This window comes from Ovis aries, chromosome 6 (assembly GCF_016772045.2).
Source record: "Ovis aries strain OAR_USU_Benz2616 breed Rambouillet chromosome 6, ARS-UI_Ramb_v3.0, whole genome shotgun sequence".
In the NCBI taxonomy this organism is placed as follows: Eukaryota; Metazoa; Chordata; class Mammalia; order Artiodactyla; family Bovidae; genus Ovis; species Ovis aries.
Window position 1 is genome coordinate 65,374,493 of NC_056059.1, and position 27,102 is coordinate 65,401,594.

Genomic DNA, 27,102 nt, shown 5'->3' on the forward strand with positions numbered 1-27,102 from the left:
GTTACAAAAAATATAGCAGAAAAGGTGTACATCTTATGTGAGGAAACTAAAAAACTAATTGAAGCATATAAGAATAGAAAAAATAAATGCAAAGTAAATATTTTGGCTATAAAACTGTCATATTAATATATAATTCTCAAACTAGTTTATAAATCTAAGAAATCTATATGTTAAACATTTTGTTGATGTATTGCAGAAACTAAACCAATATTGTAAGCAATTAGACTTCAATTAAAAATAAGTTAACAAAAAGAAAGCTTCCTATGTAAAATGTTAAAATCATTATACTGTAGTTAATCCTCAATATGAGGATTACAAGAAATTTTTGAAAAATAGATTGTGAGATAAAATTTGCCTTGCCAGAATAAAGAGAAAAATAAAGTTACTGTAATCAAAACCAAATTGTGGTAACACATAAAGAAATCAGTGAGAATGAAATCAAACATTCAAAGTGATATACCAAGTGTCCAGAAATTCAGTATATGATAAATGTGACTAGTCAGCTTAGAAATGAGAACATGAATAATTCAGTAAACTCCTGTTAAAACATTTAGAAAAAATAAATTACCACTTACATAATAAATTACTAATATACCCAGGTGGGGCTAGTGGTAAAGAACCCGCCTGCCAATGCAGAAGAAACGGGATGTGGTTAGATCCCTGGATCTGGAATATCCCTGTGGAAGGAAATGGCAACCCACTCCAGTATTCTTGCCTGGGAAATCCCATAGACATAGGGGCCTGGAGGGCTATAGTCCATGGGGTCACAAAGAGTCAGAAGCAACTGAAGCGATTCAGCATGCATACTAAAGATCAAAATATAATAAAGTATAAAAAATTAAAGAAAATATAAAAAATATTTATTTTCTAACTTTTTGGGGTAAGGAGTTCCTTATACACAACATGCTGTCAAACCAGGAGAGTAAAAAAAAACTGACAAAAAAAATAAATTATGGAGGACATTAGACAGAATTCAAATAAAAACTATAGAGCAAAGGATAAAAACAAAGATATTTACAACATAATTTGTACAGGAATTTCAGAGGGAAAAGAAGACTAATAAATATATGAAATTATGCTATTATTTACTGGTAGCAAGGGAAAATAAGTTTACAATATGGCAAATTTTAGCCATAACACTGGAAAAAACATTCAAAGTTTGGTAGCAGTACATTCATAATATAGTACATAATATAGATAAACGGCATTTTTATAACCATTTGTGTTCAGTCACTCAGTCATGTTGGACTCTTTGTGACCGCATGGACTGCAGCACACCAGGCTTCCCCATCCTTCACTATCTCCTGGAGTTTCCTCAAACTCATGTCCATTGAGTTGATGATGCCATAAATAGAATAAATTACTCTAATAGAACAAATTGGGTAGCTTGGAAACACCGATGAAGTAATAAAATTAAAACATGAGAATCCCATGGACGGAGGAGCCTGTGCAGGCTATAGTGCATAGGGTTGGTTGCACAGTCAAACATGACTAAAGTGACAATACACATGCGAGCACATGTGTATATATGAACACAGTAACAAAAAAGCCATGTTCCTGGGAAGGAAAACTATGACCAGCCTGGATAGCATATTAAAATGCAGAGACATTACTTTGCCAACAAAGGTCTGTATAGCCAAAGCTATGGTTTTCCAGTGGTCATGTATGGATGTGAGAGTTGGACTAAAACGAAAGCTGAATGCCAAAGAATTGATGCTTTTGAACTGTGGTATTGGAGAAGACTCTTGAGAGTCTCTTGGACTGCAAAGAGATCAAACCAGTCAATCCTAAAAGAAATCAGTCCTAAATAGTCATTGGAAGGACTGATGGTAAAGCTGAAACTCCAACACTTTGGCCACCTGATGCAAAGAACTGATTCACTGGAAAAGACTCTGAAGCTGGGAAAGATTGAAGGCAGGAGGAAAAGGGGATGACAAAGGATGAGATGGCTGGATGGCATCACCGATTTGATGGACATGAGTTTGAGGAAGCTCCAGGAGTTGGTGCTGGACAGGAAACCTGGGGTGCTGCAGTCCACAGGGTCGCAAAAATTTGGGACACGACTGAGCAACTGAACTGAACTGAGATACTTAGTTCCTCCTTTTAATGATGATGTGGTATTCTATATTACATAAGTATCATAATTTATTCTGTTAGTCCATAAACAGTGAAAAGGAACTAAAAAGCCTCTTGATGAAGGTGAAGGAGGAGAGCAAAAGAGCTGGCTTAAAACTAAATATTAAAAAAACTAAGATCACAGCATCTGGCCCCATTCAGTTCAGTTCAGTTCAGTTCAGTCACTCAGTCATGTCTGACCCTTTGCGACCCCATGAATCACAGCACACCAGGCCTCCCTGTCCATCACCAACTCGCAGAGTTCACTCAGACTCATGTCCATCGAGTCGGTGATGCCATCCAGCCATCTCATCCTCTGTTGCCCCCTTCTCCTCCTGCCCCCAATCCCTCCAAGCATCAGGGTCTTTTCCAATGAGTCAAGTCTTCACATGATGTGGCCAAAGTATTGGAGTTTCAGTTTCGGCATCAGTCCTTCCAATGAATACCCAGTACTGATATCCTTTAGGATGGACTGGTTGGATCTCCTTGCAGTTCAAGGGACTTTCAAGAGTCTTCTCCAACACTATAGTTCAAAAGCATCAATTCTTCAGTGCTCAGCCTTCTTCACAGTCCAATTCTCACAGCCATACATGACTACTGGAAAAACCATAGCTTTGACTAGACAGACCTTTGTTAGCAAAGTAATGTCTCTATGTTTTAATATGCTATCTAGGTTGGTCATAACTTTCCTTCCAAGGAGCAGCTGTCTCTTACTTCATGGCAAATAGAGGGGGAAAAGTTGGAAGTAGTGACAGATTTCCTCTTCCTGGGCTCTAAAATCACTGTGAATGGTGACTGCAGCCATGAAATCAGAAGACATTTTCTTCTTGGCAGGAAAGCTATGACAAACCTAGAGAGTGTGTTGAAAAGCAGAGACATTACTCTGCCGACAAAGACAAAGGCTGTAGTCAAGGCTGTGGTCTTCTCAGTGTATGATTGTGAAAGCTGGACAGTAAAGAAGGCAGAGCAATGAAAAATTGATGCCTTTGAACTATGGTGCTGGAGAAGACTCCTGAGAGTCCCTTTGACAGCAAGGAGATCAAATCAGTCAATCTTAAGGGAAATCAACCTTGAATACTCATTGGAAGGACTGATGCTGAAGATGAAATTCCAGTATTTTGGTCATTTGATGCGAACATCTGACACATTGGAAAAGTTCCTGATGCTGGGAAAGATTGAGGACATATGGAGAAGACAGTATCAGAGGATGAGATGACTGGATGGATATGAATTTGGGCAAATTTGGGGAGATAGTGAGGGACAGGGAGGACTGGCATACTGCAATCCATGGGGCTGCAAAAATTCAGATATGACTGGGCATCTGAACAACAACAACTAAGTATGTATATATATAAATCTAGAAGAATACCTTTGATATTAGTTGCATGACAAAAACAAGTGTTAGATTTCATTTGTACAAAAAATGTACACACAAATGTGTATGCACATACTTGTTTAAACTTACAGAAAAATCTGGAAGTATAGGCTTCAAATGGCTAAGTAATTTTGAGAAGTAGAAATGTAATAAGTTTTATTCTGTTATTATTAACAGTACATGGTCAAAAACATTATGACTCTAGGGAAAAAAGTTTTATTTTTTCCATGTACTTCAACAACATATAGGAGAAGGAAATGGCAGCCCACTGCAGTATTCTTGCCTGGAAAATACCAGGGACAGAGGAGCCTGGTGGGCTGCTATCTATGGGGTCGCAGAGTCAGACACGAGTGAAGTGACTTAGCAGCAGCAGCAGCAACAACATATATGTATATCACTAAGAGATTATTTAAATTATTTAGGAAAATAAAGAAAAATAAATTCTAATTATTTGTGGTAAAAAGCTTAAAACATTTTATGTCCACAGAGAAATTGGATTAAATATTAATGATTCTACAATTTGAGACATGAAATATTAGTCTAGAAGAAAAAATAAAATATATTTTCATCCACTGTGAACTTTATGTGACTTTCTTGATAAAGTAGAATATATAGAATCCATCAAATTACATTAAGGTTAAGAAATTAATGACCATAGAGATTGCTTGGGCACACAGTGCTTCATTCTTAGTTTCAAAAAGAAGTATGACAAATTCCTAAATCTAGTAGAATATAGTTTGATGTGATTAGACTAGAAATAGGAATGTAGAGTTATAATATTTAATAAGACAGGGGAAAGACTCATATCAGAATATATTTTTAAAAATTAATTAGTGAAGTGACATATTTAGAAAGAGAACAAAATGAGAAAAATACAAAATAAAGCAGCTTATTTTTTCTTAACATCTTTGCTCATAGTTATGAAATTCTCATGGTTTAGTGACTGATCCAAAAATGCTAATAATAAAACAATGTTTTATGCAAATTTTTGGATTTCTAATTACTTTGTTTGACACACCAATTCTATTTTCTTGAAACAGAGTTTATAAAATTGTGAACCATGATTCCAAAGAATAATATTTAGGAGGGATTATAAATGTTTTTTGAGCCTGTTTCCACATGAATATTTTTTTGAGGAAGGGAAATAAACCATAATTTTCTTCAGTCTATTAAAAAATTACTGCTGGATTGAAAGTATATTAAAATGAACACCAAATTTGTCATTATATCACTTTATATTCATAGAACACAACACAACATAAATTAGACTTAGAAACAATATAACTCTTCATGACATTCACATTCTCTAAGGCTTTGATGCTCAGATAAATTACATAAGGCTGCAAAAATTTTTGCAAAATTGAGGCATAATATTGAGGGTTATTAAATTATAAAAGATATGAAAAGATCTTTAAATGGAAGAAATAAATGGGAATTGGTTCTTCCGAATGCAAAGAGGTATACGTTTTCCTAAGTCTTAAGATCGTAAAGTAAGTGGTAAAATAATTTCACTAACGTAAGTTATCTTCTCAGAACTTTCACTTTAAAAGGGAGAGAATACAAATGAGTATAACAGGAACAACAAAACACTCTTGTCACCTACAGTTATGACAATCTGAAGGTTTTCAGAAAGAATTGTTACTAAGGAAATGACAGGAACAAATGTACACTCATAAGTCACCTGCACAGAGTAAGAAATCAGTTTAAAAAACACAGATGTCTGACTAAAACTTAAATTTAATCCAACCAATAGAGCTACCTTGTTTCAGTCAATATGGCTCTTTAGTAAAAAAGTAATCCTTGCTCAAAACCCTCTACTGCATGTGTTGGAAAATTATTCTGATAGTTATACACATCTAGGATGACTGACGGAGAAGGCAATGGCATCCCACTCCAGTACTCTTGCCTGGAAAATCCCATGGACAGAGGAGCCTGGTGCGCTGCAGTCCATGGGGTCGCAAAGTACTGAACACGACTGAAGCGACTTAGCAGCAGCAATAGCAGGATGACTGAGAGGTGAATGACATGCCTTTATTAAAGCAGTTCTCAAATTCTGCAAGCACAAATCATGGTCCTAGTAACATACCCAAAGATTAACTTGTTTTCCAGAACCCTTGATTCTAATAGTCTTATAGTTAAGTAGCGAACCGAATCATACCCTGATCATAACAGTGTTAAAATTTTATATTAAACCTACTATTTTCTAATCATAAGCCTTCTGATATGCCCATCCACCTACAGGTTGAAGTTCAGGGTCTATGTTAACTTTCTTTCTATATCCCTGTGGTACTCAAAATATTTGTCTAAAAGTAAGGAGAAATGTTAAATCTCCAAATGGATTGTATTTAAGAGAAAAGGATTCCTACAGTTCAGAAATTTACTACTTCATTAAATTATATAGATTTTAACAGGATGTTAGAAAGTGAAAGTCACTCAGTTGTGTCCAACTCTTTGTGACCCCATGGACTATCATGGAATTCTCCAGGCCAGAATACTGGAGTAGGTAGCCCTTCCCTTTTCCAGGGGATCTTCCCTACCCAGGGATCGAACCCAGGTCTTCCATATTGCAGGTAGATTCTTTACCAGCTGAGCCACAGGGAAGCCTGAGAAAACTGGAGTGGGTAGCCTATCCCTTCTCCAGTGGATCTTCCCCACCCAGGAATTGAACCAGGGTCTCCTGCATTGTAGGAGGATTCTTTATCAACTGAGCTGTCAGGGAAGCATTGCCATTTTAATGAAACATACTCAATGACCAAAGTAAAGAATATCCTGGGAATATAGTTTTCAAAAGCCTCACCAAAATGTGAGGCCATACCTCTGGCCACAAAATATAATGTTCTCTCTCTATGCATATTCTTTACTAACACTGACCTGAACTTATGTATATGACAGCTAAGAATATTAGTCTTTTCCTAGAGTTGCAACTGATGCCAGTCTCCTTTATACCTCATTATAGCTCATATAGAATTCTGAGGAAGAATTATAGTATTTTACTGTCTTTACTTTTATATTGACAGGCCATCTCAACACTAACTACTAGAATTTAAGTCCAATGGATGCACATATACTATCACATATATGTCCTGTCTACAGTATACAAACACTACTAGGGCAAAGACTATGTCTTGCTTACCACTGTATCCCAGTTCCCAGACTCTGCTTCATACATATTAGGCACTGAGTAAATATTGTTGAATGGATGCTAATGTTTAATAACTGTTTACTGAATTAATAGCTAAGACTCTTTCCTGAAACACGGGGCTTCAGTTGGCTAAATTATTTTAGTACAGATAGAATTAGATCCTGAGCTATTTAAAAATAGAAGAAAATCATAGATTTTATCTCCTGCTAACAAGTTTCTGCTAAAAGTCTAGTGATAAGGCATTCATTACTTTGTTAGAAGACTTTTGTATGGATGAAAATCTGTCTTCACATAGCTTTCACTACTTAGTTATGGGCGGTTTATAACATCTATACATAGTAAATTCAAACATGATTTTCTCTGGCATCCTTAAGAATATAAGATGCCTCAATACAAGTCTCCTGAATTCCAAATTCTCGTTTTTAACTCTTTATCCAGTGGGGTTTTTTTCTAGATTAAGAAGTCCAGTTGAAGTTTTTTTTCCCAAAATAATTAATCCAGCACTGCACATAATATTCTAGATTAAGTGTCAGGTAGAAGAGAAGAGAGGGGAGGAGACACTTGAGTGCAATTGAGAGAAGCACAGTAGGTACACTATCCACTGTGTCAGTTCAGTTCAGTTCAGTCACTCAGTCATGTCCAACCCTTTGTGACCCCATGAATTGCAGCACGCCAGGCCTCCCTGTCCATCACCAACTCCCGGAGTTCACTCAAACTCACATCCATCGATGCCATCCAGCCATCTCTTCCTCTGTCTTCCCCTTTGAGAGACTGGGGGCAGGAGGAAAAGGGGACGACAGAGGATGAGATGGCTGGATGGCATCACCGACTCGATGGACGTGAGTCTGAGTGAACTCCGAGAGTTGGTGATGGACAGGGAGGCCTGGCATGCTGCAATTCATGGGGTCGCAGAGTCAGACATGACTGAGCAACTGAACTGAACTGAACTGACGCAGTGGATCGTATACCTACTGCGCTTCTCTCAATTGCACTCAAGTGTCTCCTCCCCTCTCTTCTCCTCTCTCTGCTCCTCTCTTTTTCTCTACTTTCCCTTCCTCATCCTTTCCTTCCCTCCCTTGCTTTCCTCATCCACAGTTATGTTAATGACTTTGATTTACATGACATTTGTAATCTTAGAGGAAAGGTGATTAAAAATGCAGGTTCTGTGCAGACAGCACATGGATCTGAGTCTTGGATTCAGCATTATCAGCAAGATGATCTTTGCTGTTGTTTGTTTAGCTGCTCTACTGTGTTTTATTTTGGGCTTCCTTGATAGCTCAGTTGGTAAAGAATCCGCCTGCAATGCGGGAGACCTGGGTTCATCCCTGGGTTGGGAAGATCCCCTGGAGAAGGGATAGGTTACCCACTTCAGTATCCTGGCCTGAAGAATTCCATGGACTATACAGTCTATGGGGCCACAAAGAGTCAGACATGACCAACTTTCATTTTCTTTCTATGTAGTATTTAGTGCCTACTCTGTATTATCTAGGGGGGGCTCCCAAATCACTGCAGATGGTTATTGCAGCCATGAAATTAAAAGACCCTTGTTCCTTGGACAAAAAACTATGACCAACCTAGACAGCACATTAAAAAGCAGAGACATTATTTTTTAAACAAAGGTTTGTCTAGTCAGAGCTATGGTTTTTCTAGTAGTCATGTATGGATGTGAGAGTTGGACTTTATAGTCAAAAGTCATTTATAGGACTTTCTTTATAGAAAGCTGAGCACTGAAGAAATGATGCTTTTGAACTGTGGTGTTGGAGAAGATGTTTGAGAGTCCCTTAGACCGCAAGGAGATCCAACCAGTCCATCCTAAAGGAAATCAGTCCTGGGTATTCATTGGAAGGACTGATGCTGAGGCTGAAACTCCAATGCTTTGTCTACCTGATGCAAAGAACTAACTCATTGGAAAAGACTCTGATGCTGGGAAAGATTGCAGGCAGCAGAAGAGGATGACAGAGGATGGGATGGTTGGATGGCATCACCAACTCAATGGACATGAGTTTGAGCAAGCTCTGGGAATTGGTGATGCACAGGGAATGGAGGCAGGGTGTGTTGCAGTCCATAGGGTTGCAAAAAGTTAGACACGACTAAGCGACTGAACTGAACTGAACTGAATTTAGCTACGTATTTGTGTCAGACTCTTTTGTGAACCCATGGACTGTAGCTAGCCAGGCTTGTCTCTCTGTGGGATTTCCCAAGCAAGAATACTGGAGTGGGTTGCCATTTCCTCCTTCAGGGGATCTTTCAGACCCAGGATCCATCCTGTGCCTCCAGCATTGCAGGAGGATTGTTTACCACTGAGATACCTGGCATCTTTAGTGAGTTCCTAAAAACTGATGTGCCCTGATTTTTCCATCTGTAAATCTGGGAAAATAACAGTATCTAACCTTTATTTTCCCTTCATGCTTGATTGTAGTTCCACTAAGTATAACATTCTAGGTTGAACATATGTCTTTATTTTGGAGACATTTCCCCCATGGTTTTCTGGTATTGTCAATGAGTAATCTCATGGTGTTCTAATTTTCTTGCCTTGACTGTGGTATTTTCTATTAGCACCCTCTAACCTTAAAAATTTAGACTTCTCTGTTTATCTTTGGAGTTAAGGTGTATTTCCCTATTTTGACTACAAGATGTTTCCCTTTGAGTAATATCATAAATCTCAGCCTTAGCAGTGAGTATAACAGTAGTACTCATGTAAAATTCTGGACACAAGTACTGTCCATATGGTTAGAACTCATGTCTAGTTTATTCGCCACTGATAGCCGGCATTCAGTAAATATTTGTTGACTGAAAGACTGATATTTCTCATAATTCAAAACTGAAAGTGTGAAAGTGTTAGTCACTCAGTAGTGTCCAACTTTTCATGATCCCATGAACTGTAGCCCATCAGGCTCCTGTCTGTTGAATTCTCCAGGTAACATATTGGAGTGGATAGCCATTCCATTCTCCAGCGTATCTTCCCCACCCAGTCTCCTGAAATGCAGGTGGATTCTTGACCATCTCAGCCATCAGGGACGCTTCTGATGGCTTTATGATATCTCTAATTCAAAAGAGATTTAGTAATATGAAAAGTAGTTTCATAGTTCAGTTCACTGTAAGATATTTAATAATAATACACAATAATTCAAGGAGTTGACTATGCTTGACTTTAACTAGAATAATTCTAGAGTTACTGTGATTCTGAGAATATCTGGTATGTCATTTCAGTTAAAAATTTAGGTGACATTACTTTGCACAAATTTTCTTTCTTGGTCCTGAAACAAGCTAAAAACATAGATGTCATTTCTGCTTTTCACAAATGAGGACTCTGCCTCAAAGATTTGTATGAAATCACCCTAGTGGGAAGGAGTGTAGCTGAAACTAGAAATTATATCTAATGATCAGGTCCAGGATTCTCAGTTGGCAGTATGCATATATGTGAATTAATCTCTAGAGACCTGTGGTGGTCATTTTATCATATTTTGATAATATCTCAAGAGCCAATTTTTTTTTTTTTTTAGTTTTCCACCCTGATTTGCCTCCTCTTGTTTGGGACCCTATTCTCATTATTATTTTCTTAGATAAATCTTAATCACCTGTATATAAATATAAAATACCAGATTTGTCTATTTCATTTTTTAATGAAAAATCAGAAATTTCCTTCTGTTGCTTAAGAAAAATGTGTCTCATAGTATATAATGGGATAAAAGGGAAGAAGAGTATACTTGAAAGACTCTATAAACAGGGGATTTATTAATTATGAATTTGCATTTTAGCTTCAAAATTATTTTGTCTCTCATTTCTTCTTAAAATATTTAATTATTATAGAACATTATCAGTCATTTTGTCTGTAAGTTTGCACCCATATTTTATTAGAGAATGAAGCCAAAAATCTAAATGTCTAAAAAAAACCCATGTATTATCATGTTCACTAAAATTATTTGAAAATAATATATTTTAAAAGCAATTATACTTGAATATTATCATTTAGGCAAATGATTGCTGACTTAAGAAATTGTTTTTAAAAATGAAGAGTTCTCTTCCTTGAGCTCTCTCAAAATATAACTTCTTAGTCAAAGCTCAGTGTAAATTAGTTTAGAACAGCCAAAATCTCACACCATTTTTTCAATTATTTTACAAAGTCTGATCAAAATGAGATTGTTTTCAACATTACAAATAAGACAGCTCAAGCTTGAGAAATTTTAACCAACTTGCCAAGATGCCATAGAGCCTCTCTGAGAATGAAACACAGGAACTGTGACTTCAGGTTTTAGCTACAACACCAGGATCGGTTTTCATAGTTCAGCAATATAAAAATCAATAAAATGTCTCTTCTTTATACTCTTGATGAAAACTAATGAGGAAACAAGCTACTGTCTCTGATTAGATACAAAAAGATAATGGCTTCCAATTTGGTAAATTCCAAAATAGGTGACTTTGAAGATTTAATTTAGAAACTGGCATCAGACATCAAAATTCTTAGAAAGAACCATCTGTGGTTAGTTTTAGGAAGATCTCTCAAAAAAGGAAAAAGGAAGAAGAAAATATGAATATAAGTGTTTTATACATGTCTATATCAATTATCTTCAACTAAATATTAAAAGGATGAAAAGTTCATCACAACTGTAGCTACTTTGAAAAGTGAATACATACATTCTCATCATTGAGACCCTAAGAGCTAACTACAACAGCAATATATAGCTTTAATTTTTTACTATGTATTTATTCACTGGCCAGAAAAATTCATATTCTGTTTGGTACTGTGATAAAATAATTCATCTACTTTAGCTGTTAACACATTTGTCTCTCACTTATCCATAATGGCAAAAAAAGTACATGACATTCCCAATTAAAATTTTCCCCTTGAAAACTACTAAGAAAAGCCAGTGACATGACTACTGAGTTATTTTGTTTCAGTTCAAATCTTGGACATGTTGTATATGAAAACTTGAAGAAATTATGAATGATCTACTACTCTCCTTCATTTCCTAAATGAAGAAACTGTGTTCAGAGAGATTAAGGACTCTTGACACATAGAATCATGTCTCCAGACTCCCAGAGTCCAATCTCTGTCTACACCACCACAACAAAACTCTCTAATTCTGAGCAGCTTGAAAGAGAGTTCCGGAACCTGGATAATGCAAATATCCTCAAGAAGAAAATATATTATTTAAAACCAAACATCTCTTTAGAAAGACAATATCCCCTTTAGTAACCAGCTTGTCTATTAGGTCGCAAAAGAAACTTGTACTTGGAGTGATAAAGGAGCATACAGGTTGCTATTTTAGAAAACCAATGGGTAATCTATTTATACTTATGAGAACACAGATTCATTTGCAATATTATAAAGATGCAGGAGAGCACTGATACATGGCCTACCAAGGTATCTTTCATAATTTTATGATATATTCAAAGAAATAAATCATTATGATACACTTAAATATAAGAAGTTATTAATTACGTAGTATGTTTGTGCCCATACAGAACATTTAAGTTTCTAAGGAAAAACTAAAACCGTAATATTTAAAAAACAGTGTCAAACATATTCTGGCAAGACTCATATTACTTAGCATACTTTATTCTCTGTTTTTGGAGAGAAAATACAGTTGTTCTATAGGCCAGTGGTAAACTCTGGCTATATGCTAAAAATCATCATCATCATCATAAATTTTAGCAATGATGCAAGTAGTTATAAAAGCATGTTTCCATCTCTATAGTGATTGCATTTTACTCTTGAGTTCTAAACACTGCCCCCACTTTCCTTTGTCATACACATGCACACACACACACACACACACACACACACACACACACACATGCATCCAGGAGATTCATATCAACATAACACTTTCATTTACTTGTACACATCCAATGAAAATAAAAATCATTCAAAACTGACTCAATAAATTATACACAATTAATTTCTAACAAATATAACACACTTGCCACCCTGATGGATTTTTTTAGCCATATTTATGGTCTTTCTTGACTAAAACGTTGCTTATTTTTTTCGAATAGCAAAAAAGAAAGGATAAGGGAAAAAGCAGTATTAGTGTATAGAAAAGCATCATACATTCCATGCTGTGTAACAAGTTTCTAAAATAACTTTGTCTTTAAAATGAAGAATAATTCAGAAAGTTCAACAGTGGCATTCATTCACTAAATGCAGTAACAAAATAATTTCTCCTCCCCTCCCTACTTCCAGTAACTGAGTCTTCACTAGTTTCCACTGCGATTCAAGTCAGAACCAACTGAGCTAATTTCGGTGCTTCACACATAGGCTCATTTCATTCTATCAGAAAATGAGTATGAGTAGATCTAATAAATAAACTGATGGTAAAATATCCCAAATGTGCCCGGGGAAATGCAAATTATTTAACCCAGAATGATTTCTAAAGAGAAACGAGGAAGGAGTGGGTAGATACCAGAGAATAGTTTAAAGTCCTTGAATTTACTCACCAGTTTCCCAGATGCACGGTCAGTAACAGGAACATCAACCTCACCCCTCTCCTTTGATTCCACAGAAGAAAAGGGGAGAAGAGAAGAGCTTTCCAAGAACCCATGGGGATAGCTTTTTCTTCTTAGCTCTCCAGCCAGGACTTTTCCTCCCACCTCAGCTGCAGACTGGTGAGTACAGAAAGGAGAAGGTAGAAAGGCTGCACACCTCCCAACCAGGTAGGATGCGACTCCCAGCGGAATTGAGCAAAGCGAGCCAATCAGACCGAGAGGATGCCGGTAGAAATTATCTGAAAAAAAGTTGGGCCAATCAACAGCCCAAGGAGGCGGAGCTTCCCCTACTAGAAATCGAGCCCAGTAGGGAAAAGGGCTCTTTTCTTCCTAAAAGAAAAACAAACCTCTTCTCCCTGGCAGCCTCAGAGAAACAGTTGAGTGGCTCTGACAGATTTCCGTCCCTAGGGAAAGGCGGCTTCCTTCTTTTCCCCCAGCCTTCCCGACCGACTCTATTTCGGGAGTCTCTTTACTCTCCCGCGTTTGGATTCTGAATCTGTCTTCCAAAAGGGATCCGTGGGGAGCTTGCCATGCCTAATTGGTTTTCCCCAGGCTCCCAAAGGTTCTGCTAATTTTGGTAATTACCGTTGTTACTTTGCGTGGGGCGGTGTCTCATTTCTTTGCAGACCCAGCACCTGGCATAATGCCCCACACAAATATGTTCTCGGGAGGTGTTGAAATATATAACTGTATGAGTGAATGAGCCAGCTGGGTGCATTCCTGATAATCACGTTTCCTACCCACCTCCCTTCAGCTGCAGTTACAAGTGAGAGGATTTGCCGTCTCCTCGCTCTGGGCAACAAATGATAGTAATGAACAATACCAGGGAAGAATTCTCTCATTTTACAAAAACATAAACAAAAATCCGATTTTAGAGAGATTATTTTAGTCCTAGGAGCTGTAGATTGAATACATGTGTAATCCTTGTTCTCCCCTTTGCGTTTGTTGAGCTCCAGTGTTTGGTACCTAACTTCAGAGGCTCTGCTTTGAGTTTGCAGCAGAGCCCAACAGTTGCTATGGCAACTAGAAAGCCTCTGGCAGCCTGAACAACTGTACAGGCTGACAGTGGTGGCGGTGGAAACAGGCTCGCTCTGCCCAGCCATCTTCCTCCTCTGTCCCCTCCTAGATCGCTGCTTCCCGCAAAACCCGTGTGGTTGGAGGCTTTGGCTGTGTCCTTTAATCATCTCACAACTACCTGGAACTGACCAGATTCAGGGGTGAACTGCAATTTGATGGAGTTACTTTAGAGTATTTGTCTCCCCAGCAAATAGTTCAAGGTGGAAGTAACAATGTTTGTGGATGAGTAGCTGTTGCTACCCTAGCTTCTGAAATCACTTAAAGAAACTGGATGGGGTAACAAGGTCACAGATATTTTCTTACCCAGAATAACAGATGGTGAAATACAAGGGCTTCTCTCCTCTCTCTTTGGTTCTCCATCTCTTTAGTCTTCTCTAAATATAGGTGTTGACTTCCTTATTTTTCTTCTTCTACTTGTTAATTACTAAGCATTATTCTCTTTCATCAAACCACATTAGTCAAGGTACCTCATACTAAATAATTTGAATAAGAATAAAGTTTCATTATAATAAATTTTGAGATGAATTGAATATAGTTAAAAGTTGATTTCAATTTGAATCTGGGTAGTAGTTGTTTTTCTGGCCAATTAAGAATGCACTTTGCAGAGCTGTTTAACTGTTTCATTGGGTGCACACACTAATTCACTGCTCTGGTTAGCAAGCAAACTTAGGAATGAATTTATTAGAAGTATGTGGTGAATAACAAATATTTGTCTAGGTACTCTTTGCATTTTTCAAAGATTAGGTAAGTTTTCTGCATATAATCAATATGATATCGAGTTGACAATATGATATTGCATGTATTTATACAACGGTAGTTGAAAGTTCTCCCATCAAAAATTTTACTTTTATTGTTCTAATGCATAACTGAAAAATGCTGGGAGCCATTACAAAAAATTAATGGAGAGGAAAGGTGAAGGATATATCCTTAGACTACTATACATTGTTTATTGTTGTAAAAGATAAAGGACTGGAGTAATTTCCAAACTGGGAAATTTTCTGTATTTTCTGAAATACACATTTTTGCCAATTTGGGGCTGAAATATTTCAAATTTATTTAAATCCTTTCCTTCAAACAATGTCACGTGACTTTTTATTTCTATGTCTCTTTCTTCGATTTTTCTTTTCCTTTTTGTAACATTTGTCTTCTGGGAAAAGGATCCTATTCTGCTGTCATAGTTAATTATAATTCCCTGTAAACTATGTTAGAGGGATCTGTGCCCTACAGAACCTAATTTTGTATATCAGCCATGTCTTGACCCTGACAGTCTGTCTCATTTGATTTACTGAATCAGTTGTGTGTGTGTGTGTGTGTGTGTGTGTGTGTGTGTGTGTGTGTGTGTGTGTGGTGGGAGTGGGGGATGACACACAGTGCGAGCTCTGAAAAAAGCCAAGAAGGAAAACAGAGCTCATCAAACCAACCGTAGTGTGTCATGGAGGAGCCTTATGGAGAAACAGATTAGGTGTCTTACACACATCTAGATTAGAAGGCCAGAAGCTGCTATAGGGAAGAGTCTAGACAAAACTCTGTCTTCCATTAAGGCCGTGGTTTCCAAACCTGGGCAGTTTTACCTCATAAGACATGTATCAGTGTCTGGAGACATCTTCAGTTGTCACAGCTTGGAGGGAGGAGTGAGCTACTGGCACTGAGTGAGCAGAGTCCAGAGTTGCTACTCCATGTTGTAAAATGCAAGAGAGAGCCATCCCACAGCAAAGAATTCTTGCATTCAAACTGTCAATAGTACCAAAGATGAGAAGCCTTGCATTATGTATAAAAATAGGAAGAGTAAACTGATTCCCTTGCAGCTGATGATCTCCGAATATTATCATTGAAATCATCATACCCCTTCTCCTTCCTTTGACGTGCACGTTAAGTCGCTTTAGTCAAGGCCAACTTTTTGAAACCGCATGGTCTACAGCCTGCCAGCCTCCTCTGTCGATAGAATTCTCTAGGCAAGAATCCTGGAGTGGGTTGCCATGCCTGCCTCCAGGGGATCTTCCCAACCTAGGAATCAAACCTACATCTCTTAGGTCTCCTACATTGGCAGACAAATTCTTTACCACTGGTACCACCTGGGAAGCCCCTCTTTTGACCGGCTGAGCCATAACCATTATTCATTCATCTCATATCTAGTTGTAATGACCATAGACTGATAGTTCACAGCAATTTTTTTTTCAAAATGTATCCAAATATTAGAATAAAATGAATATTTGAACATTAGAATAAATTGTTTGGAGTATCTACTTACAATGTGAAAAACATGGGCTTCTACCCAGACCAAATGAATTATAATTTTTAGCAAGAATCTCTGGAGCTTCTCATGTGTCAAAATGTTTGAAAAACATAATCTGATAATCGTCCTACAAAATGACTAGTGAGACAGTGACCTGATTATGAATGTGCAATCCTGGCCTTAGGAAAGCTAGATTTCCACATGATTCACCTGTCTGTTGTTAATATATTCATTGAAATATTTGTGAATAAATTTTGATGTCAGACACTGTACCCGACATTAAGAATACAGTAGTGAATAAGACTTACAACTTCTTGCCTTGCTTTCTTCATCTATAAGAAGGTGATAAGAATTTTTAGTCTATTGAGTTGTTTTTAAGATCAAATGGATGAACACAAGGGGATTGCTTTGAACAGTATGTGGATAATAGAGATTACTCAAAAAATGTGATTTGTCACTGTCATTGACTTGTTGAGAGTGGATTTCAAATATAATTTTCTTATTCCAGCCATTGGTATAGAATCTGGCACAAAGCAGCATTCCTAGAATGAGCAATCTTATAAAGACTATGGAGAAGATCAGGAGAACACTGGTGTTCTCATCCTACCCTCAACATTGTCCTGAAAACTGGCTTCTCCAGAGACTATGGAGAAGATCAGGAGAACACTGGTGTTCTCATCCTACCCTCAACATTGTCCTGAAAACTGGCTTCTCCAGAGCAAGAAGATAATTGGAGTCATGTTCTAGTTCTCCTGATAACACTTTTCTTCTGATGGCCACAAATTCTATACAGTTAAAACTGTAATTGTAGCTTCCTAAACTTATCATTCAATATCATAATTTTGTGTTTGTTTTATCCTGTCATATGCTATTCCTTCAGCTCATGGGGCCCTTCCTTCTTCTTCATCTGCTTAGTCTCTCATTATTCTTTGTGAGTGTTTAAGTGTCATTTTTCTCCAGGGAGTCTTTATTGATTGTTCACTACCTGCTAGTCTGTGGTACAGTTCTATCATCCAATAATAGTGAATGTTTACTGAGTGTTTGATGTGTCACCAGACATTATTCTTAATGGTTCTGCATTATAGATGTATATAATACTCTCACAACTTAAAGTAACCATTTCATATTTGTATCACAGAATATAACACATTTTTTAAATGTGTTAAAGCTATCTGTATTTCTGCCCAAATTATTAATTCTGTATTTTTAGATTTTACATATAAAGATTTATAGCACTTTCTAGACATGTTATATTATATATATATTTAATATTATTATAGTTTATCTTTAATATCATATGTACATTTCTCTCCCTAGAACTTAACTCCATGATGTCAAAGATTTCATCTGTGTTCATCACTCACTCCTTTTGTCCAAAGCAATGACTAGTAAGTTTTAGATACTTGATAAATACCTATAGAATGAAAATAAGTGTTCAGACAATAAATAAACACACACATGGCTTTAATCCTTCTATAAATTTCTGGAGTCATTAAGGGACTTCTTTCAACAGCATAGGTTCCAAGTGCCCATCCCTAATTAGACAAAATCCAGACCTTGTTGCTTGACTTATTCCTTCTTATCACACTATGGGAATTAATTATTTTTCTTATTTATATATTGATAAATGATAAAACTTAACAAACTCAGGCACTTTATGCAATAAGATTAGTATTTAAACCAAACAGAAGAGAGGACCAGCAGACAGAAATTTCACAAAACTGAAAGCACACACCCTTTCTTTGTCAATCTGTTCAATCTCCTTTATCCTGTACCTGACCTCTGACATAAAGCCAAGAGAAGGAATTCTGATCATTGGTGGCAGGTAGCCATGGATTTAAAGCTTCTAAATCCATTGCATTTTTTGGTTTCTATATTGTAGTTTCCGATAACCTTTTGCCACTGGTTATTACTATTCTTTCTCGTATCTTCCATGCTTTCTTTTTTAGCTGATTTCCTCTCAGTATGCAAATATGTCCATAAAAGTGAAAGTGAAAGTCACTCAATTGTGTCTGACTCCTTTATCGAGCCCATCTTTGCATGAAATGTTCCCTTGGTATCTCTAATTTTCTTGAAGAGATCTCTAGTCTTTCCCATTCTGTTCTTTTCCTCTATTTCTTTGCATTGATCACTGAAGAAGGCTTTCTTATCTCTTCTTGCTATTCTTTGGAACTCTGCATTCAGATGCTTGTATCTTTCCTTTTCTCCTTTGTTTTTCACCTCTCTTCTTTTCACAGCTATTTGTAAGGCCTCCCCAGACAGCCATTTTGCTTTTTGCATTTCTTTTCCATGGGGATGATCTTGATCCCTGTCAGACTTTATTTTTTGGGGCTCGAAAATCACTGCAGATGGTGATTGCAGCCATGAAATTAAAAGACGCTTACTCCTTGGAAGAAAAGTTATGACCAATCTAGATAGCATATTCAAAAGCAGAGACATTACTTTGCTGACTAAGGTCCATCTAGTCAAGGCTATGGTTTTTCCTGTGGTCATGTATGGATGTGAGAGTTGGACTGTGAAGAAGGCTAAGTGCCGAAGAATTGATGCTTTTGAAGTGTGGTGTTGGAGAAGACTCTTGGGAGCCCTTGGACAGCAAGGAGATCCAACCAGTCCATTCTGAAGGAGATCAGCCCTGGGATTTCTTTGGAAGGAATGATGCTGAAGCTGAAACTCCAGTACTTTGGCCACCTCATGCGAAGAGTTGACTCATTGGAAAAGACTCTGATGCTGGGAGGGATTGGGGGCAGGAGGGGAAGGGGACGATAGAGGATGAGATGGCTGGATGGCATCACTGACTCGATGGACGTGAGTCTGAGTGAACTCCGGGAGTTGGTGATGGACAGGGAGTTGGTGATGGACAGTGAGGCCTGGCGTGCTGTGACTCATGGGGTCACAAAAAGTCAGACACGACTGAGCGACTGAACTGAACTGAACTGTGTCTGACTCTTTGCCACCCCATGAGCTATACAGTCCATGGAATTCTCTAGACTAGAATACTGGAGTGGGTAGCTAGCCTTTCCCTTCTCCAGGGTTTCTTCCCAACCCAGGAAGTTGAACCCAGGTCTCCTGCATTGCAGGCAGATTATTTACCAACTGAGCCACAAGGAAAGTCTAAACATGTCCATGTAGAGCATTAAACTTTGTACACATACTACATTAACCTTATTACCTCCTCTGTTTTTTATGCCTATTCCTTACTCCCACTAAGAGCCATTCTTCTCTATTTTGTCACCACCCATTCACTCACCAAGCTTGTAGTCTGGCCTCTGTGCCATGACACTGATGGATCCAGGTTGCTAAATTCAGTAGAAGTTTCCCTCAGTCACCTTGTGTTTCATTTCCATTGGATCCAGTTGATTCTCTTTCTCAAAATACTTGGCATCATGACACCATGCTTTCCTGGTTTGTTTGTTTTTTACATTCCTTTAGCTAATTTATTTTAGGCTTCTTTGCATGCTTATTCTACCTGACTCCAACATTTCTGAGTTCCTCAAATATGAATTCAACTTCTTTGCTTTTTTGCATCATACTTTCACACTGAGTAAACTCATCTATTTCCTAAGCTATTTATATAATTTTAAAACCTGAAGTGTATCCCCTGAAATTTAAAATCCAAGAATTTCTATTGGGCCATCAAAACATACATCAAACTAATCCCAGCCAGGTAGTCAAATGAGAAACCTCACATTTCTTCTAGATACATGTATCATCTAAACTGTCATTAACACTTCAATATTTGCAAACCATATTTCCAGTCACGTGATTGTGTGCTAAGTCACTTCAGTCCTGTCCAACTCTTTGCAAACCTATGAATTGAGCCTGCCATGCTCCTCTATCCATGGGGATTCTCCAGGCAAGAATACCGGAGTGGGTTGCCATGCCCTCTTCCAGGGGATCATCCCTATTCAAGGATCAAACCCACCTTTCTTACATCTCCTGCATTAGCAGGCGGATTCTTTGCCACCAGCACTACCTAAGAAGCCTGTATCTCCCGTCAACCAACATAAATAGATTGCAGTGGCCATGGGCTCATATATAAACTAGCCTGGGTTCAAACTCAAGATCTTCTACTACTAATTGTCTAAGAATAGGAAGTTTACTCATTTTTCAGTGTCTTAATTTGCATTAGATTGATGTGAAAATTGTTAGACAATTTAGTAAGTGCTCAATCTTAACAATTATTACTACTGCTATTACTATCACTATTGTTATTATCATAATCCAACTAGTTCTCCTGCCAATTAATCCAAGCAGCCATCATCAGTTACATGGACTAAGTGCCTACCATTTTCAACCTTGCCTAACCTAAATTATTCTTTATATAACTACCTGAATGGTAATTTTAAAGTGGAAATCTGATAATGCTAATGTTTTGCTTATACATTCAGTGATTTTCTGGTTGTACTTAGGACAAAATGCAAAGTTTAATCCTGGACTTTGAGACCCTCCAGCTTCTGGTCCCTACATCTCTCCCCTGCACCATCTTTTCAGCTCTTCCTTTCTCTCAATGTGTTCCTACCAGAATGAACTTACTTTTTTTGTTTTTCCCATTGCCAAAACTCTGTTAATTTTGGGCTTTACAGATGTTTTCTGTTTATTTTGGTCACTCCACCTCACACTTCACCCTTTATCTGGCTATTTCATTACTCTCTTTTCAGTCTCAGCTTGACTGGCACATTCTCAAAGAAGCCCCAATTTCCAAATTTAAATTATGTCCTCTGTTATGCCATCTAGTAGCATTCAGTACTTTTCCTTTCTGACACTTGAACTATAACTCACTGATTTATTTAATTCAAGAAATAGTCATTGAGCACCAAAGTTTTAAGCATTTTTTGATATATTGAAGGTTTCAAGGTTTTAAGCATTCTTTGATATAGTATACACATCATAATAAATAAAACAGAGATTCATGCTGTCATGGAGCTTACATTTTATTGAGCTTTAATAAATGAAAGATATATTTTTCATTCTTAAATATATTTTTCACAATCTATTATTTTTGACTATTAAAAATATTTTTAATTGGAGAATAATTGCTTTACAATGTTGTGTTGGTTTCTGCTGTACAACAAGTTGAACCAGCTATGGCTATACAATCGTCCCCTCCCTCTTGAGCCCCTCTCCCACCCTCTCCCCTATCTCACCCCTCTAGGTTGTCAGTTGATTGAGCTGAGCTCCCTGTGTTTTATAGCAACTTCCCACTAGCCATCTGTTTCACACGTGGTAGTGTGTTTATGTCAATGCTACTCTCTAAATTCATCCCATCCCCTCCTTCTATCCCACTCCGCCAGGGTTCACCTATTTGCAGGGCAGGAACAGAGGCACACAGACGTAGAGGATGGACTGGTAGTCACAGCAGGTGAATGAAAGGGTGGGACACATTGAGAGAGAGCGCTGAAATATATAAATTCTCTTTTGTTTAATTTTTACCTCTTATCTACACTGTAGCTCCATGATGACAAGACATTTTGGCTTTTTTTTTCACCCTTTTGTACATTGTCCCGAATGTCTGTGATTCTGCCCCCATCATATCCATTGGTTGAATGAAGAAATGAAGTACATTTCTACATTCACTGTCTCTAAAAGTTTGAGCAGCATACTTCATTTCTGTAAGCTTACATTTATTCTCTATTTAAAAAAATGTACAGGATATCAGTATGAAATTTGCAGAGTTGATGTACTAGTATTAGATAATACAAAAATGCCGAGCACATAATAGACCTCAATATATGGCTAAGATTTGGAATCAGGTGGGTAAACTCTTGTTAACGTCATAAAGTATATGATTAAATTACACTTGTAAAAGTAAGGTGTGTAGAGTCAGCTTCAGTCAGTTCAGTCGCTCAGTCATGTCCAACTCTTTGTGACCCAATGAACTGCAGCACATCAGGCCTCCCTGTCCATCACCAACTCCTGGAGTCCACCCAAACCCATGTCCATCAAGTTGGTGATGCCATCCCACCATCTCATCCTCTGTCATCCCCTTCTCCTGCCCTCAGTCTTTCCCAGGGTCTTTTCAAATGAGTCAGCTCTTATCATCAGGAGTCAGCTTCAGTTCAGTTCAGTTCAGTCACTCAGTTGTCTCCAACTCTTTGCAACCCCATGAAGCACAGCACACCAGGAATCCCTGTCCATCACCATCTCCCGGAGTTCACTGAAACTCACATCCATCAAGTTGGTGATGCCATCCAGCCATCTCATCCTCTATTGTCCCCTTTTCCTCCTGCCTCCAATCCCTCCCAGCATCAGAGTCTTTTCCAATGAGTCAACTCTTCTCATGAGGTGGCCAAAGTACTGGAGTTTCAGCTTTAGCATCATTCCTTCCAAGGAATACCCAGGACTGATCTCCTTCAGAATGGACTCGTTGGATCTCCTTGCAGTCCAAGGGACTCTCAAGAGTCTTCTCCAACACCACAGTTCAAAAGCATCAATTCTTTGGTGCTTAGCTTTTTTCACAGTCCAACTCTCACATCCATACATGACCACAGGAAAAACCATAGTCTTAACTAAATGGACCTTTGTTGGCAAAGTAATGTTGCTGCTTTTGAATATGCTATCTAGGTTGGTCATAACTTTTCTTCCAAGGAGTAAGCGTCTTTTAATTTCATGGCTGCAATCACCATCTGCAGTGATTTTGGAGCCCAAAAAGATAAAGTCTGACACTGTTTCCACTGTTTCCCTATCTATTTCCCATAAAGTGATTGGACCAGAAGCCATGATCTTCATTTTTTAAATGTTGAGCTTTAAGTCAACTTTTTAACTCTTGTCTCTCACTTTCATCAAGAGGCTTTTTAGTTCCTCCTCACTTTCTGCCATAAGGTTGGTGTCACCTGCATATCTGAGGTTATTGATATTCCTCCCAGCAATCTTGATTCCAGCTCGTGCTTCTTCCAGCCCAGTGTTTCTCATGATGTACTCTGCATATAAGTTAAATAAGCAGGGTGACAATATACAGCCTTGACATTCTCTGTTTCCTATTTGGTACAATCTTACATAAATTTAAATCCTGCCTACACTAATTATTTTTGTGACATTTGGCAAAACACAACATCTCTGTGAACCTCAGATTTCTCAATTACAAAGTGAAAATGAAAACCCCTAAAAAATTGGTATGAAGATCAAATGCAATAATCTTATTATAACTTTTAATAAATGATTAAATAATGTAGAAATATTAGTTATGTTACTAATAACATCAGATGCTTACCCCTTGGAAGAAAAGTTATGACCAACCTAGATAGCATATTGAAAAGCAGAGACATTACTTTGCCGACTAAGGTCCATCTAGTCAAGGCTATGGTTTTTCCAGTGGTCATGTATGGATGTGAGAGTTGGACTGTGAAGAAAGCTGAGTGCCAAAGAATTGATGCTTTTGAAGTGTGGTGTTGGAGAAGACTCTTGAGAGTCCCTTGGACTGCAAGGAGATCCAACCAATCCATTCTGAAGGAGATCAGCCCTGGGATTTCTTTGGAAGGAATGATGCTGAAGCTGAAACTCCAGTACTTTGGCCACCTCATGCGAAGAGTTGACTCATTGGAAAAGACTCTGATGCTGGGAGGGATTGGGGGCAGGAGAAGAAGGGGACGACAGAGGATGAGATGGCTGGATGGCATCACTGACTCGATGGACGTGAGTCTGAGTGAACTCCGGGTGTTGGTGATGGACAAGGAGGCCTGGCATGCTGCGATTCATGGGATCGCTAAGAGTCAGACATGACTGAGAGACTGAACTGAACTGAACTGAATATCAGACAACAGTAGTATCACTGTTATTATTCTTCAATGATCAGTAGAAAAAGACAGTAATTAAAGGAGATATGTCAAAGAAATTTCAAGAGCTCACCATTTTTTAATCCTCATGGTTTTCTAATACTTGGAATTATTAGTTTGGATATCGTAATTTATTAAAAGCCTGAAATAATTATGTGAGGCAGTTACTATTTAATTCCTTTATTTTACAGATAAGAAAATTGACCTAGTAGATTTAGTAACTATTCATTTCAGACAGCAAATAAATGAGAGAATTTGGATTTGAATCCAGGCAGTCAGCATTCATAGCCCACATTTGAACTACTATGTGATATTGTCTTCACCATGACAGATGAATCATGATTTCTGCTTTAAAGAAGATAATTTATATCTCTGCCATGACACCCTTTCCCACCTCAGGTCAACCAACACTGTTATTTTAGTGACTACGTACGAGGGCATCACTGTCATGAAAACCTTCCATATTTTACTTTAAAGGCCCATCCCATAAAAATGTCAAAGATGGCAAAGAGCTTTTAAAGAATGACGCTTAAGCAGCCGTGATTCAAAGGAATACAGTCTTGTTCAGCATATGAGACACTTATAGGAAGAGGTCCAGGACTTGGAGATATATCAAAGCCTGACATTTAATGAAAACCTTAAAGGTCTTGATGAAGCTTTATTATATCAATTACTCATTCACCTTGTATATAGCCCAATATATTTTATTTTAAAAATGTCTTGCTAGCAGGACTGGCATTGAAATAGTAGCCCCGAGGGCATCTCTGAATGTGTCCTTATCTAGTACTTAACTCGCTACTCATCTAGTTAATAGCCCATAATATGTCTATTTATGTGGTTTTGACTAGCAGCTAAAGAATCATATAGTTTCATACGGCCATTATAGTCCACAGAGAGAGAACCTCTTCCTGCTTGCATATTTACTCCCTTATTTGTCTCACAGTAACTCTTATGATCAACCTAGATAGCATATTCAAAAGCAGAGACATTATTTTGCCGACTAAGGTCCATCTAGTCAAAGCTATGGTTTTTCCAGTAGTCATGTATGGATGTGAGAATTGGACTGTGAAGAAGGCTGAGCACTGAAGAACTGATGCTTTTGAACTGTGGTGTTGGAGAAGACTCTTGAGAGTCCCTTGGACTGCAAGGAGATCCAACCAGTCCATTCTGAAGGAGATCGGCTCTGGGATTTCTTTGGAAGGAATGATGCTGAAGCTGAAACTCCAGTACTTTGGCCACCTCATGCGAAGAGTTGACTCATTGGAAAAGACTCTGATGCTGGGAGGGACTGGGGGCAGGAGGAGAAGGGGACGACAGAGGATGAGATGGCTGGATGGCATCACTGACTCGATGGACAGGAATCTGAGTGAACTCCAGGAGATGGTGATGGACAGGGAGGCCTGGCATGCTGCGATTCATGGGGTCGCAAAGAGTCAGACACGACTGAGTGACTCAACTGAACTGAACTAAACTGAACTCTTGGTCCAACAAAGCATGCAGTGATTATGTGTAAGTATCAGAAAAGCATTTATAGTCTTCAAATCTCCTTTTAGACCCATGAGCAGATGCCATGCATAGCAAAAGAATTGTTCTTAGTCACTCTGGGGAGTCTTTGTGAGAATAAATTCTAAGCTGACTAGACCAGAGTAGAAGAATTATAATGCTGAATTGTTAGCACGTGTTGCAATGTGCACATTCACTAAGTGAAGATTTTGGATTCAATATGTTTAATCAAAGTGTTTCTAACAGTTGGCATCAATGGTTGACTGATCCTTTACCCAAAAGTAGCAAGTTATGAAGTTAAAATATCCATGGTACTGAAAAGTAGGTATCCAGAATTTTTAGAAGGGCATTCACTGGTGGCTCAGATGGTAAAGAATCTGTGTGCAATTCAGGACACCCAGGTTCTATCCCTGGGTTGGGAAGATCACTTGGAGAAAAGAATGGCAACCCACTCCTGTATTCTTGCCTGAAGAATTCTATGGACAAAGGAGCCTGGCAGGCAACAGACAGTCCATGGGATCACAAAGACTCAGACACAACCGAGTGACTAACGCCTTCACTTTCACAAAGATTTTAGAAGAAATGGACTTTAGCATATAGATTTGTCCAGCTTACCAACTCCAATATAGTGGCCCCAAAATTTGTCCAAGCACACTCCCTTAATTTTAATGTATTCACTGGGGAAGCTCCAGCCACCTTGAACCTCTTGGGTGGCTATTACATGTAGGCCAGAGACGATAGGGGGAAATGCTGCCATCAAACTGGATTCCCCAAAACAGTGGGGATAATGGAACTCAGGGTTTCTCTGTATCAATGAGCTTGATAGAATTCTAGAATGTCAGGGGCCTAGTGACAACACTTATAATCAGGGTTAAGGTAGGCATTAGTACAGAAATATATACCAGAGGCAACATGGTAATCAACCTGGTTTGATCCCCAGAGACCTTTCCTGCTGCTGCTGTTTAGTCGCTAAGTTTTATCTTTTTGTGACCCCATGAACTATAGCCCACCAGACTCCTCTGTCCATGGAATTTTCCAGGCAAGAATACTAGAGTGGGTTGCCATTTCCTTCTCCAGGTTATCTTCCTGATCTAGGGATCAGACCCACGTCTTCTGCTTGGCAGGCGGATTCTTTACCACTTGGAACTGAAGTAAATGATCAGCCTATAGAATCTTATTGATTTGTATAATCAAAAAGTCACTAGTTCTGGTGAAGATGTAATTTGAATTATCACAAAAGAGTGCAAGTCCCTCAAACCAGTTTCTAGTTTTGAGTCTAGAGACTCTTAATGAAGGGGAAGTGAGATTTGCTTAAAGAAGGTTACAGATACACATACAAAAATTCATCCTGTAAATTTATGTCCTGGCCTTTCTCTAAGAAGTCCTGCCACCATTTATC

General features: G+C 38.2%; 1 protein-coding gene across 1 annotated transcript in view; it reads right to left on the minus strand.

Annotated features, from left to right (window-relative positions):
* Positions 1-13,314, minus strand: part of GABRG1 (gamma-aminobutyric acid type A receptor subunit gamma1) — a 90,272-nt gene extending 76,958 nt beyond the window's left edge. Inside the window, exon 1 of the mRNA XM_004009804.6 lies at positions 13,074-13,314. Coding sequence (XP_004009853.1) covers positions 13,074-13,177 — 104 coding nt within the window. The 5' untranslated portion in view covers positions 13,178-13,314. The remainder of the gene's footprint in view (positions 1-13,073) is intronic.
* Between the last annotated feature and the right edge of the window lie 13,788 nt (positions 13,315-27,102).